The sequence below is a fragment of the Lissotriton vulgaris genome, chromosome 4_1 (assembly GCF_964263255.1).
Source record: "Lissotriton vulgaris chromosome 4_1, aLisVul1.2, whole genome shotgun sequence".
In the NCBI taxonomy this organism is placed as follows: domain Eukaryota; kingdom Metazoa; phylum Chordata; class Amphibia; order Caudata; family Salamandridae; genus Lissotriton; species Lissotriton vulgaris.
The window spans coordinates 1,396,292,218-1,396,307,595 of NC_141691.1; the positions used below are offsets into that span (position 1 = coordinate 1,396,292,218).

At 44.8% G+C, this 15,378-nt stretch overlaps 1 protein-coding gene across 1 annotated transcript in view; it reads left to right on the forward strand.

Annotated features, from left to right (window-relative positions):
* The window catches only part of RIOK3 (RIO kinase 3), a 33,273-nt gene extending 29,567 nt beyond the window's left edge, over positions 1–3,706 (forward strand). Inside the window, exon 14 of the mRNA XM_086965643.1 lies at positions 2,446–3,706. Within this exon, the coding sequence (XP_086821769.1) occupies positions 2,446–2,553 (108 nt within the window). The 3' untranslated portion in view covers positions 2,554–3,706. The remainder of the gene's footprint in view (positions 1–2,445) is intronic.
* Positions 3,707–15,378: the final 11,672 nt, after the last annotated feature.

Here is a 15,378-nt window from a genome sequence, read left to right on the forward strand (position 1 = left end):
GTCTCTGGCAAGTTCAGGTTCAATGTCCTGATGGGTGAGCCGGATGGGGGATTTTCTCGAGGTCTGGTCGATGTCCAAGAGTAGTAGCACATCGAGGTTAAGCACCACTGTGGCAGCCATCTCTGGGTCGGACAAGGGATTCTGCCACCTAAAAAAAAAACACACCATTTTATATGCAGAAGATTAAGCTTTGAGTGTGGCGGCCATCTTGGGGTCAGGCAGCAGGATAAATCATACAACTGATCAGCCCTCTGGACAAAGGCAAGAGATCAGCTTCCTGCATAAAGGGCCTGATGTCCAGTGGTCTCACCTGTCATCAGCGGGGAACAGGGTTTGCCAGAAGCCTCGTGTGAGGTGGCCAGCTTAGGCAAGTCGGAACAAAGAAAGTGAAAAAGTAATACAGACACTGATGTTCACCTGGTGAAAGCACCACTCAGGAGCCTGTTGCCCTGGCTGGACGTTCTGCAGAGAATACGCCATCTCTTTGTTTTTTAAATTAGTGGCCTGGATACTGAATTATTGCAGTATAGACAGTTTAGCCTCCCATGATGGAAAGAAGCGAAGGCCTTCTGAACTATTTTGTATGTTTACATAAAATAAGTTCTCCTTATGGTTTATCAGGAACATTGATCCAGTGAAGTGCCAAGAAGAAATATTTCCTTATCTCTTACAACTAGAAAAACTTGGTTTACAGTTTAAATCTCAAAGTACACATGGCATTACTTGCAGTTTATAGGAAAATCCTTTCTGGCATGTTTTTCTCTAATGTTTCTGTGGAACTGCATCCGTAATTAGGATACCTGCCACTCTTAGGGAACTTGATATAGTGCTAATTATCCTTTCCTTTCAGACCACGCAGGAAGTCTGCTTTCCTATTGTCTTTCTTCTGCAGGCAGGTTTAGTGAACTATGAACTCTATTTTAACGAATAGACAATGTTGCAAAGGAGTAAGATAACATAAGAGCCCACCCAACCCTTCCTGTCGAGGCATTTCAAATTATTTTTTCCGGTCTATATTGACGGAAAAATCAATGGACTCCTTAAATACAAAAATAGCTCTAAGGTACCCTGTAGGCAAAACAAAAGCCGTTTTTGCATGTAACCTTTTTTTTTGCAAATATCAAGCCACGGCTTGTTAGATTGTCTGCAGTAATTCTTTATCTACCAGGAATGAACAGATCCCTCCTGGGAGGACAAAGGGCTTGCTCATTCAACCAATAGTAAACCAGCCACCATAACCCTATATAGAACTCTCATTCTTGCATTAATGATGTTCTTCAGTCAAAGGTCCTTTGTCATACATCAGCTTGGGGGTCCCTCCATACCTGAAAGGATGCGTGTTCTCCCACCAGGGCTTCTGTGTTATGTTTGCTTCATATTGTGCTTGGGTGTAATCACAAGGGTACACAACCCTCACTATAAAACTCCTAAATGTTTCAAGTGCAGAACTTTGCAGAGCAGCTAACTGAATGAGTTTACACCTTTTGCAAAGCACTGCTTCTCTAGTCTGATTTGATGAGACCATTTCTGCAAAATGTTTATGTAGCTTTATAGACCTGTCACCAGACATCCAACTGTGACTTCTGCCTCTAGTATTTTGGCACGGTCTTAAAGAGAAAATGTGAGCGTGCTGTTCTGTGGAGTGTTCATGAATATCCGTGGAACACCCCCCCCCCCCCCCCCCCCCCCCCCATGATGGATAATGAAAATTATTCAAATCCTAGCTCTTTCTCAGGTTCTCTACAAAATTGATGTTCAATGCTGCTTCCGTTCCGACATAGTTGGTGGAAGAACATTGCTAGGCCTGGTATCGGTGTACTAATACATCCATTTTAAAAATCTCTATTTGACCCCCTTGAACAGATGTTTGAATCAAGATGGGTACACTCGGCCTTTCATCCTTCCATGGTAGTTAAAGTGAGTACAATTGAGGCTAGGTAGCAATTACAATCTTTTCTTTACAAATACATGTTATGTCGTATTGCTGGTTAGCCCACATTTCTGGTACAAGCTTCAACATCTGCTGAAACTGTGCTTTGTGCAATAGTAGTCAACTTGGTGTCTTGAAGGCACAGTGACGTCCCTGAGTAAAGATTTAATGTGCATATGCCCACTCCCATCCATATATTATGTAAAATCTGGAGTTTGCACTGTCACGTTGAAAATGTAATTGACTCATATAAAAGAAGAAAAAAAAGTGTCATTAAATTAGCATATGTGCATGCCTATTTTTCTTGTGGATGTGTCCTGCGATTCTGTTGCATTCAGAGATCTTCACTGTTCATGACTTCACTAAATATTCCTACGCTTGAGAATTTGGATTGCAAGTAAGTAACTTTTCCTTTCATCTTTCTGCCTTTGATAATTAGTGCTTCAGCTTTAACTTGATTTTTGAGTTTGAGGGTGTTCGTTTCTTTGCTAATTATTTTCCTTTACCTGCTCTAGATTGAAAGGTTGGAGAAATGCAATGAAGATCATGTGCAGAAGCATGGAAGAAAGAGTTCTTCGTTCTTTACTGATGATGATGGGCCACCAAGAATATTTGATGATTAACATACAGAGAACAAAAGGGATGTCCTTTCAGTAAGAGAAACACAAGTTTGCTGCTTCTGAAGGTGTTCGTGCAGTGATTAATGTCAACTGCCAATGACCAATGGAAATTGCAGTAAAATTTGAATGGCAATCAAAAAACAAAACCATGGAAACACACTAGATGTGCAACAGTACTTCGGTGTTTTCAGAGTTGTTTGTGTTTCCCGCTTGTGGGATTTTAACAAAGTATGGTGTTGAGAATGGGCACCATTGCTGTCGTACTGTGCTCCAGAGTAATTCTTAAATTACTTTGGAGACCATTATTACCGCCAGCTTCCTCATCTAAAGGATTTTATGACATCATCACTGCATGGTGTATAGAACCAGGAAGAATGTTCTTTGACAAACCAAATTGCTTGATAATTATGGTCATAAAACTGAAAGGAATGCAGTTTTTTATGAAGAAAAAAAAATATGGAACTGCTTTTTAGCGCAAAATATTTTTCCAATTCACATGGAACATAGTTTCTTTACTAAACTTGTATTGGTTGGCTCTTAATTTTGTTACCAAAAGGTTTTTGAACATTGCACAGTATGATTGTAGCTAAACAGTCTTGTCATACTGTAGAATCTAAATACCATAAGACAAAAATATTAAAAACCAAAAACTACTTTGGACAAATAATTGGAATTGAAATGCAGCATTTTAGTCTTCTGAGAATGTAAACACAAAGTGTCTGTTTTGGTCAAGAATAGTTGAGACCTTCTTAAGCAACATTGCAGCTCTCAAATTGTTTTGCTCTGTCATGAAAATACATAAATAGGTAAACAAGACAAAAATAAAGTTTAGCCACCAATCCCTTTACATTTGGTACCAATTGGAGACAGTGCTGTTTTACTATGCAATAATAATTATTGGTTGAAATGCATTATTTTTTTCACTTCCTCCCTAGCCCCCATTTTGTGTTTTCACTCAAAGTAAACAAAATGTTGATGCCGATTGTTATTCCTTATCACACCGGGATAGGATGTTGGTACTTAAAAACAAAGCATACCAGACTTGAACAAGAAACATCAGTCATGTCTGTGACATTCTCTCGGTGTGTGTATAAGCGTGGATTTTGTTTTCAAAGCGACTGATACAAAAATAAACAATAAACATAACATGAAAGCACTTAAGTCTTTTTAATGTTTATTTTTCTTCCTATGTTTTAGTTGCACATTAGTATTTTGATGGCTTAACCTTACATGTAGCCTATTGTGGACCTGAATGACCACGAAAAGAGAACATTGCTGAGTCCTACGATTATACTTACAATTTTCAAAACATTTGTGTTCATAGCATGTGTGACTATTAATGCACATGCTGTGCATACTATTGCCCTCTAATGTTGGACTCGGATGTTTGCAACTTGTTTTTCTTTTAAGAAGTCTTTCCAGTCATAAGGTATAATGACTCCTCCCTTAGTTGGCAATGTAAATGTGCTCCGGCTCCATTGGTAAATGTTTTTTTTTTATGCCATCTGGTTTTGATATGTACAGATAAGGCTTTGGAGCCTGATCGTGCCCTTGCCAGGCCTTTTCAACCTGTTCATTCCTGTTGGCCTGGAACAATCTTCACAGATCTTTACCCACTCTTCATTGTCTCTCTACAATCCTCGAATCCTGCGCTCCATGTGTTGCCCTCTGGCAGGGCCTACTCTCCTTTCCAGTGCCTTCCGCCCCTTATCTCCAAGCTCTATCGTCAAAATTGCCTGGTCAGTAATGCCTCTTGCCTGAGCACTACAACACCACAAGCCAGACTTGCCTTAACTTTTGGTTGAGGAACAACCTTTGTTACCAACGCAAATAGAGTTGGGCCCATCAAGGGAAGCCGAGGCAAGACAAAGGTGACACCCCCAACCAGGCCCACAGACACGGAGAGGGTTGAGTGAGGGGAGTGGACAAGAGGCATTCTCCAAGAAGGTACACAGAATATGTTAGTGATACTAATTCCCAAGTAAGCTCTTGGACAAGGTTCTAACCCAATATATTTGGTGGCAACCTTGTAGTGTATATCAATGTCCAATAAAGTGCAAGTCCATATCTCTTAAACCGATCCTGTCAGAGTAAAGCCAATAAAATCTATTAGTCTCTATCTGTGCCGGCCCCCATCAAAGCGTGATTCTTTCCTAGCGTTCTTAACCAGCCCCGTCGTGCGCTAACAAAATGTACAACACATCCGAACACGTAGTCCCTATCTGTGGTGTTGTGATTTACCTCCTTCTGACTATTTGAGGCAAATATTGTGGTATCGAGTCCCATCCCCCTGATTTCCCCCGCCCACCCCCAACCATAAAATATAGCATCCACATGTGTCTCGATTAAAAATTATATTGCATAATCTTCCTAAAAGTATGGATGTTTAGACAACACAACAGGTGTCTTTGGCTCCTAGCGGTATGATCCACGTATTGTCAGACGCTACACAGCACATATTTAGCTTTGACGGTATATTCCTAACTGATGTAACTGTATGCTAATAATAATTCATACCTCTGTGATCTCCTATCCCATGATGGAGAGTGCTCCATCCACTATGTGTTGCCGTGCTACGTACGTGCCATCTCAGTGTGGCTTTCTGTACTATACCAAAAGTGCTAAAACAGCAAACTGACTAATCCAAGAAACACGGTCATCATTGCCATATTGGCGTGGTACGCATTCGGCTTGCACTTATTACCAATAATGGTATGGACAAATATGCAATAATATCAGAGGAAACATCGCCCTGCATTAGATTACAGAATTTAATTGGAGCGTATTTCACATAGTCGCCAAAGTAATAGTATCACATCATTCTGTCGTTTTTAAACTATCCACGCTCAACCTTAAAAATAAAGTGAATCCACTATATCCGTGTGAGCTATTCCTACGTCCTTTATTAACTCAATATACACATATCTGAGTCCTGTCAGCCCGACATTACGGTCAATGTGAGCTATTCCTCTGTCCTGTGTTGACTCGGTATACATACTTCTGTGGCCTGTCAGCCTGATATTACGGTAGTAACCTGTTCGCGTATATTTATAATATAGTAATTTCTCTACATAACCAGTTATATCATAGCCATATATCAATACAGTTTTCTATAGTGTCATTGTGAAACATCAGTTCCCAGCTCAGCCGATAACGTAGAAACTAGTGTAGCAGAAAGTAATATGTCCAAGATATTATTTATTAAGAATATTGCTCCCAGTTCGATCATGTTTCTAGGAAGTATTTGAGCTGATGATCAAAACTGAAACCTAACTCTACTGTATTTAGTTTCATGATCCATGGTGCCCCTTATATTCTTATGTACTGCCTCAATCCCATGAAACCTAAAGCTCAGATGTTCATCTTGAGCCTCACAATCTTTTGCATGAGCTGCAATGGGTTATCTTTCCTCACCTTGTTTTAACACTCTGAAATGTTAGGAGATACGTTCCCTGAGCGACCTGATCGTTCTCCCAACATAAATCTGGTCACTTTGCAAATTATAACAAATAAATCCTATTTGGTGGTACAGTCAATGGGCATACGTATGTCATATTCCCTTGTATTATTGTACTATGATTGACAACACCACTTGTTGATAGTCTACACATATTACAGTGTCCACACTTATATGAACATACAGCTCTTCTGTGCGACCATGTCTCCGATATCTCATGTTTTGGATAACTAGGACTGATGATGTTGCACATCGCGTGACCCCTTCTATACGTGATCCCAGGGGAGTTAGTAAGAAATGGTCATAACGTTTGATCTGTCATGAGTAAGGACCAGTGTTTCCTTAATAGTTGTAGTTTCTGTGAGTAAGGATGGTAGTTGGTAATTAGTCTTACTGGTGCTTTACTATTACTGTTCGGTCTCTTAACATCTTGCAGTGTATTAAGACTTTTCAGATTCCATGTATTTTTGTTTGTTTTTGCAATAGCACTCTAATCTTAACCACACACTCAGTCTTTCTTCTATGTCATTGACCTTTTAGAAATATTCCTTATTACTGCAATTGCATCTTGCTCTCCGCATTTCCCCATACGGTCTTGAGTTAACTTGACATCTGGGATGTGAGCTGCTAGCATGGAGGAATGAGTAACCGGCTGTAGCTGTTCGGTACATCCTACTTTCAATCTTGTCCCCATTTATATATAGTTCCAGATTCAAGAACAAGATCCTATCCTGGCTATGTTCCATCGTAAAAGGCATATTGTTAGTGTTGTCATTCATACACTCATACACTTGTAGAATTCCATAAGTTCTACTTGGCTACTCGTCCATATAATAATAATAATAATAATAAAGGAGCTTGTAGAGCGCATGGTGACGCCATCCCGGCGTGTCCCCGCGCTGTGGAGAGAGCAGCAAGATGGAGTGAAGAGTTAAAGGGTAAACAAATGGGTTTTTAAAAGTTTTCTAAAAGTTGTTTCAGACTCCGCGAATCTGATGTTCGTTGGGAGGGAGTTCCAGTGGTTGGCAGCCAACACACGAAAGGAGCGGCCTCCCATTCTGGCCTTCTTTATACAAGGAACTTTAAGAAGACCCATGCCCGTGGAGCGAAGTGCTCTGTTGGGCACATAAGGGATGGCCAGATCCTTCAGGTATTCAGGGGCTTTAAGCGAGGTTATCCTGTAGCAGATCAAGAGTGCTTTAAACAGGATCCTCTTTTTTTATAGGGAGCCAGTGAAGAGCAGCCAAAGTAGGTTTGGATGCAGCTCTTTTGGGGAGTTTAAGTACCAGCCGTGCTGCCGTATTTTGAAGGACCTGCATCCTTCTAGTGTTCTTTTCTGTGGTCCCCAATAACAGCACATTACCATAATCAATGCGGGAGGTAACTAATGCTTGGGTCATGGTACGTCTGGTCTCAAGAGGAAGAAGGTCCAGAGTACGATTTAGGGTCTTCAATACCCCAAAACATTTCCCTACTACTTTATTTACGTGGCTCTCAAATGAGAGTTTGGGATCAACCCAGACTCCCAGGTTCTTAGCCTCCTTGCAGGGGATAGGTAGAGGACCCAAACAGGGAGGCCACCATTCCTGAGTCCAGCTGGCATCATTACCCCCCTATCACTAGGACCTCAGTTTTCGAACCATTAAGCTTCAGGCAGTGTTGGTTCATCCAACCTGCAAGCTCCTGCTGCTAGGGTGGGTGACTGTGATAGGGAGATAAGCAGTTGAGTATCGTCGGCATAAGATACTAATTTTATGCCGTACGATTGAACCACATCAGCCAGCGGGGCCATGTACAGGTTGAACAGGGTGGGGCTCAGGGCAGAGCCCTGAGGCACCCCCTGTTCTAAGGCTATGCTGTGTGAGAGAAACGTACTTCTCTGAACCTGGAAACTGCGGTCGATAAGGAAGGCTTTTATCCAAGCTAGTGCCTCCTTGGTGACCCCAGCATTGCTCAGACACTGTAGCAAGATGGAGTGTGCCACAGTGTTAAACGCAGCGCTGAGGTCCAGCATAATAAGTGCCATTGTGTGACCTTCATCAGCTCCAGCCCGCAGAGTTTCGGTCGCTCTCAGGAGGGCTGTCTCAGTTGAATAGTTCTTCCGGAAGCCAGATTGGGAGCTGTGCAGGGATTTGTTGGATTCTAAGTGATCCATAAGTTGGATATTGGCCAATTTTTCAGTCACTTTCGCAAGGTAAGGTAAGAGAGAAATGGGACGTAAATTTTCCAGTATGTCTTGGCTTACATCGGGTTTCTTTTTTTATTCGCAGCACTATTGCTTTTTTCCTGTCTCCCGGGAGGGAGGCTGAAGAGAAAGATAATTGAATTATGTGTCTAAAGAAGGGTTCCAATACCTCTATGCTAGCCGTAAGTACTTTCGGGGGGGGCGGGTCCCGGGGGGAGCCTGATTTGACACTTTTGCATACTTTTACCAGTGTTTCAGAAGGGGGAACCGAGAAGCAGTGTAAGCATGGCTCTGAAAAACTAGTCTCAGTGCTTTCCTTAAAATCATGACTAGAAGTCACGTTACCAGAAAAGTTGGTGTAAATGTCTGTGATTTTCCCAGCAAAGTACTTTGCAATTTTATTGCAAGTTTCCACAGAGTCATTGCAGGACGAATTGTCATTAGAGAGTACAGAAATCTCCTTAAAGATTTTAAAGAGTTCCCTAGAAGAGTTATCTGCGTCATCAATGCGGGTTTTGTAGTGCCCAGCTTTGGAGGTGCGTATTTTTTTATAGTATTCCTTTTGCATTTTTTTATATTGAGTTTTGATAATAGGGCAAAAATTTGCACGCCATTCGCGCTCTAATTTTTTACAGGCAGATTTGATCGTCTGAAGTTCAGAGGTATACCACAGAGCAGTTTTCCTAGCGTTTTTTGCATGTTTCCCACTCTGAATAGGAGCGGTTATGTCAAGGGCTCTTAGAATGCGGTTCTGCAGGTGATTGTAAGCTGTTTCACAGTCTGTGCCTCCTAAAGGACCTTCTGACACCAGTAACTCATTAAACGTTTCCTGAGAGAAAAGTTTCCACCTCCTACGCCGGTAGCGGTGCTCAGAATCCTTTTTAGTTCCAGCCTCCGGTAGCTGAACGAAAAAAGGAATGATGGAATGATCGGACCAGGGGACCGGAATCGGAGAAGTAGAACGTACTCCGGAGTTGTTTCCAAAGATAGGGTCTAAGAGGTGGCCAAGTCTGTGAGTGGAGCCTTGATTAATAAGGTCGAGCTGAAGAGAATGGAGTTCTGACCTAATGTCTTTTGCTTCCATATCAAGAGGGTCATCAAAGTGAACATTCATATCACCAAGTACCAGGAATCTGCTTTTCCTAATCACTTGGTGTGCAGTGGTTTCTATCAGGCTAGTGGTAAAATCATACATCCTGCCTGGGGGTCTGTAAACGAGAATGCCAGAGAGAGAGGTTTGGGGTCCTGTGATGATGGTGAAAGAGCCTGCTTCACAGTGATCAATAGTCAGGGCCGATAGGGAGCATTGTATAGGAGTCTTGGTAGCAATTGCAATACCTCATCCCCTGCATTTCTTCCTATCAAGTCTGGAAAGGGAGTAGCCAGAAGGCATAGCCTCTATGACGTCAGGGTCGGAGTGTTCTCCTAGCCATGCCTCAGTGAAAAACATAACATCAAAATCTTCGTCCTCTAGTAGGTGGTAGATGTGAATACTATTTTTGCTGAGAGAGCGGCAGTTTAGCAGACCCGCCTTAATCTGCTTATCAGAGCGAACTGTAACCTGTAGATTATCGGGTTTGTATGGGCACAGAGGGCAGCCATGCAACGATAGCGCCTCCATGGAATGTTTGCAGGGTAGGGAAGCCTTGGGACAGAGATCTAGCAGCTCCTGTCTACTATACTGTCGTCTGGGGGCAGAAGCGAGACCAGAGTCCATAGCCCCGCGCCCCGTCCTGTCGCGGACGGGCGCAGACGGGCTGGACTTTGGCTCGACTTCGGCGCGCTTCCGGCGCGCCCGCTGCACATTTTATAGGCGACCTAGGGGCGACTAGAGCGCTGAGCTAGCAGCCCTGCGCCCGGAAGTGCTGGGCTCCTCCTCCACCCTCCGCAACAAACGCCCAAGATGGACGCGGCGGACCGGGGCGGGAGTTTTAAAAGTGAAACAGAGTGATTTCCGGTGAGGCGCTATTTAAAAACTTACATAGTATTACACAAACATAGAATTTAGCAGCATTCGCCAAAGTTTAAAAACGCTATTGGAAATCAGCGCTCGCAGTGTAACACAGGAGACACACAGCGTGAGCGGATAGTCAGCCACTGCCACCGGCTGGACTCTTCTCCACCACGCGAGTGTGCTGAAGTGAGGAATTTATACAATATTGCAGTACAGCGTGACTAGAGCGCTGAGCTAGCAGCCCTGCGCCCGGAAGTGCTGGGCTCCTCCTCCACCCTCCGCAACAAACATCATAAAAACATTCAGACATAACATAAGCACGTAAATAAACAGCGTAGTTAAGAAAAAGAATAAGTTGTGAGCAAAGAAAATCAGTTTGAACATTTATACGAAAAACCAGTCATGATTACACAACAATAGCAGCTCTGGACACACATTTTTCTACAAATCAAAGTGCTTCTAGTCACAGGGGAAAACACAGTTGTGATAAGTAGAACAATAGTTTTGAATAGTTTTCTACAGAGGCAAAATAAATCAATTTCAAAGTTGTCCGTAGTGTGTGATGCCTGCCGACGCAATTCGAAACCCTGATTCGTTTAAGGGAATTTCTTCAGGGCGTTGACTGGAATTTCACACTTATAATATGTATAAGGTTTCTTTGTAGGCGATTGTGCCTTTAGACTTGACTATAGTTATGCATGCTTAAGGGTAAAGATTTATCTTCCTTCTGGTCTGGGCAAATTGGGACAGTCCATTAATTGTAGATAGCAGAACCCCTCTTTTTGTAGCCCTTAGGTTGTCTTGCTCCACTCAGTTTCTCTGGTTGCCGAGGGTTAGCCAGAAAGAGTTTACAATACACCTAGACCACTTAATGATGGTCTGCTATTGCTTTAGAAAACGGAGTACTGTGGTAACCGCATCATATGGATCCCATGGTCAAGACTGGTGTTGGACATCAGTTTATATAGGAGGTGGTGTGCCAGTTTTCTTGTCTAAATGTTCTGAATGTCATTTCTTAATCTTGTGGTGTGGAGGGGCGCAGCTCTGACTCTTACATCCAATGAACTGCCATTAACTGCTTTTTCAAGGATCTGTCAGTTTATGTGCAGGTTCATCTGTCGCCAACTGCATCGATGTTTTCCTGAATACTGGAACTCGTTGTTTCTGCTATGTTTACAGAGTTACAGCATTAGCTTCTTTATTCATAATCATTTGATGCATTCAAGGCATTTCTGTTCAGACATTTCCAGGCTCTCTCCTCCTCCTGGGGAGGGGCAGGTGCACCTTTGGGGCCTTCAGGCGGCGGGGATGGAGCAAAGACAAACAGGGGTCCTGCCTCCTCCGCAACAGGCTGGACACAGAGAGTGGCCGGAAGTGATGATTTCCTACTGGTGCTGTCTCTGCCGCCGGTGACACCACACTATCATTAGACCGTCAATGTTAATTCCACTTGGCACCCGGTAGGCCCCAGATATGCACCATCTCAAACCATCCCATAAAAAGGTTGGCAAAAGAGTGCAAACCTGGAGATCATCGCGCTCCTGCACTTATGTTTAAACCACGTCATTGAACAAAAACACATTATTTTCAAGTACCAATTTGGACATCTTAATTAACATTTCCGAGTGGCGCAAGAATTCTCTATCTCCGATATACAACATTTCTCTTTCTCAAAGCTGTAATGCCTTGTTGGTGAAGTACATTTGTGCAGTGAAACCACATCCACGGTCAATAAAGCGGAGGATGAACAAACCTACCACTGGCCACCAGGGATGAGGCGCAGGTGGTAGCCTGTGGGTGGTGGAGGGCCTCAAACTTCCTCAGCAGCGGCAGCTGGGGCAGGGAGACACAGGCGATGCTGTGTGGAGGGGGAGCGACCTACCTGGTTGGGTCAAGGGTCGCTCAGGATATTTTCAGGAGTGGAAGAAAGCAACCTCAGACAAATGGATATTGAAGAACATACGATTTGGCATAGAGCTGATTAAACAACCACTAAGAAAGTGGACCACAACATCAACTGTTGCATTGCTAAATACTTATAAGGTACCAGGTTTAGCCATGCAACAGCTGATGTTGTTGCACCAAGGATATTGAGCTGCAAAACAAAATACTTATAAGGTCCCAAAAGCGAGACCTATTCGCTATGCCAATGCTTGTTTTCCTTGCAAGAAAGTGTCACTCATAGTCATTAAAATGTCGCTCATAATTACATTGAAATTATGAAAATGTCACATGTAGCAATCTGAAACCTTGGCAGCTATGGCTAGTTGATGAGAAGTCTTTATTACGCATCATACATCATTACAGGTTCCAGCCTGCTGTAGAACCTTCGAATGAGAGTGGAGAAAGAACATTCTGGGGAAGGGAAGGGTGGAGGATGGGACGGATTAGATCAAGTATATTAAATTACAACACTACTCTTCTACTGAAAAATGAAATAATGTGCCTTCTGTTCAAATGAGGTGTTCCCCCAGGCAGCAATTCATTGGAAGCTTTCTTGACACGTGATAGCGCGTTCTTTGTCATGACCGTTACACGATGTGCAGCAGCATTGCAAGATTTCTTATTGATGTAGAAATAAACTCTGGCTGTTCATACTAGCATGCCACCTAACAGGCTTATTATGGACAGAAAACTTGTTTTAAGTGTTTCAAATCTAGAATGTTTGGCAATGCCAATGTTTTTTTTTTCTCTGATGGGCAAAACGCGCTTTCCCAGACGATCTGCACAGTTGGTTGTGTCGACAACACATTGGCAGGATCTTCCTGCTGGGGCGTGGGCACGATTTTCAGGAGGCTAGCGGGCCATTGGTTAAGGTATCTAGAACGTTAACTTCCGGTTGACGTTTTCACGTTTATGGTGAGCTAGTCAAACCGTGTTTGTGTCGAGAGGGTATTTGAATGTTGTAATGACCGAGCCTCACGTAGCAGATGCTCCGATGCATAGACATTGCCCTCATCTCACGATGCCCCTTCGTGCAGTGGTTGGATTTTTGCTACTAAGCCTTACTGTTATTGTTTCTAAAGGTAAGCAAGTTCCAAAGAAGCTGGGTTAGAAAGAAGTCTGTGTGGGTACATATAACCTTCTTGGCAGTCAGTAAAGACTGCCGCCAGCAAGCGACTGCTCTAAAGCAGCGTGCATGGGGGACCGATTCCGCACCTGGGTCTTGAACTGCTATTAACAGCCCTCAGCTACGGTCCGCGTCAATGGCTGCTCCTCACCTCGCTTCCCCATAGAACGGGGCACAAGACAGGGGTGTCCACTGTCTCCCCTGTTGTTCGCCTTATATATGGAACCCTTGGCTCGGGCGATTCGCCTGGCACCGGAGATACGCGGGATAATAATGGGCGCCTTTGACCATACTATCAGCCTTTACGCGGACGATATACTACTCTCCTTGTCCTCCCCCCGAACCTCGCTCCCGACCTGCATGACCATTCTAGAAGACTTCGCGAAAATAGCGGGCTTCAAGATAAATCTCAGCAAATCGGTGGTGCTCGATCTCTCCTTGACGGAGTCCACGAAAGCACATCTTCAAGAACTCTTCCCATTGCCTTGGGCGTCGGAAGCCGTTCCATACCTGGGTATCCAACTGGCGAGCACCTTGCGAGCCACGGTCTGCCTCAACTATTCGCGGCTCCGACAAACAATCAGGTCCGAGCTAAATAGGTGGAAACACCTTCCACTATCTTGGTTGGGCCGGGTAGCGGCGATTAAAAATGACCGTCTTGTCCACAGATCCTTTACGTGTTCAGAGCCATCCCCATGCGGCCTCCGGATGGGTGGATCCGTCAGACCCAGTCTGAGCTGGCACAATTCATCTGGAACGGGCGTCGCCCGTGGATGAAGCTGCGCCTCGCGATGCTACCCCCTGAGAATGGAGGTTTGGGCCTCCCTGACCTGCTACTGTATTACCAGGCCACGCAGCTGCGCACACTGGTGGAGTGGAGTAGATGGGAGTCGGAAAAACACTGGCTCTTCCAGGACCAGGCGGTGGCGGGCCGCACGTTGCAGGAGGTCCCGTTTATGCGGCGGCAACATCGCCCTCCTAACCTTTACGCCTCGTTCATAACGAGGACCCTCTAGAGGTATGGGACCGGGTCAATGTGGCGCACGAACTGACGTCCCTCCCCACTGACGCCCCTGCTCTGTAACCCTGACTTTAGCCCTGGTATGGACACGACTGCCTTCGCGAGGTGGGCCCCCGCTGGTTGCAGGGTACTCGCTCATATGTATGCGGCGGAGGGAGTCCTTCCATTTGACGCCTTCTGTCGGGAATATGACATGCCGGAAGGAGAGCGCCTACGTTACCTTCAGGTGCGACACTGGGCTCTTCATACGACTACTAGGGAGGGTGCGGACCGCAAACTTAGCAAGTATGAATATTGGCTGCTCTCGAGGAAATCAGACCGTAAGGTCATCTCTGATCTCTATCGTATGCTCCTGGAGCGGTACACTCACATCCACAACCCCGGGAAGGCACGGTGGGAGAGGGAACTGGGCCGGGAGCTGGGTGACAAGGAATGGGAGGGTATTTGCCATAGAGCCCGCCACTCCGCACATCATATGGGTCTCACCGACACTCTCACGAAAATCACCTACTATTGGTACTACACCCCCGAAAAACTACATGAGATGGATCACACAAGGGAGGCGCTGTGCTGGAGAGGATGTGGAGGGAGGGGCACGCTGGTTCATCTACTATGGGACTGTCCTCACTTACAGGCTTACTGGAGCAAGGTACTAGACGAGGTGGATCTCCACCTAGACACTACACTCCCAAGATTTCCCGCATATGTACTTTTGGGTTCCCCCAATCCTGTTTCCTATCCCTTGCGCTCCCACCGGGGCAGATTGATAGCGAAAGCCTTGGGATCTGCGCTGCAGAATATACTCACTTTCAGGCGCACTGCCCACATTCCTGCCTTTCAAGGTTGGTTGCACCGACTCTGGAATGTCCTGGGGATGGAGAAGCTGTCACTAGTGGTTAGGGGGGAGGGGGATAAATACCCAGATCTGTGGCGCCCCTTTCTGGCTCTCCTTGCCTCAGAGTTCAGGGAGGTGACGTGTCCTAGATTCTTGCGTCTTCTTCGGCTGCCGGATGATCTTGTCACGAAGTCAACAGAGTAGTCCACAGCATCTTCAGCGCGTATGGTCGGGACCTGGAACGGGGTGGAGGGTGGGCCGGGGGGAGGGGCTGGGTAGTTTGACATTTTATGTTGCCTAGAGGGA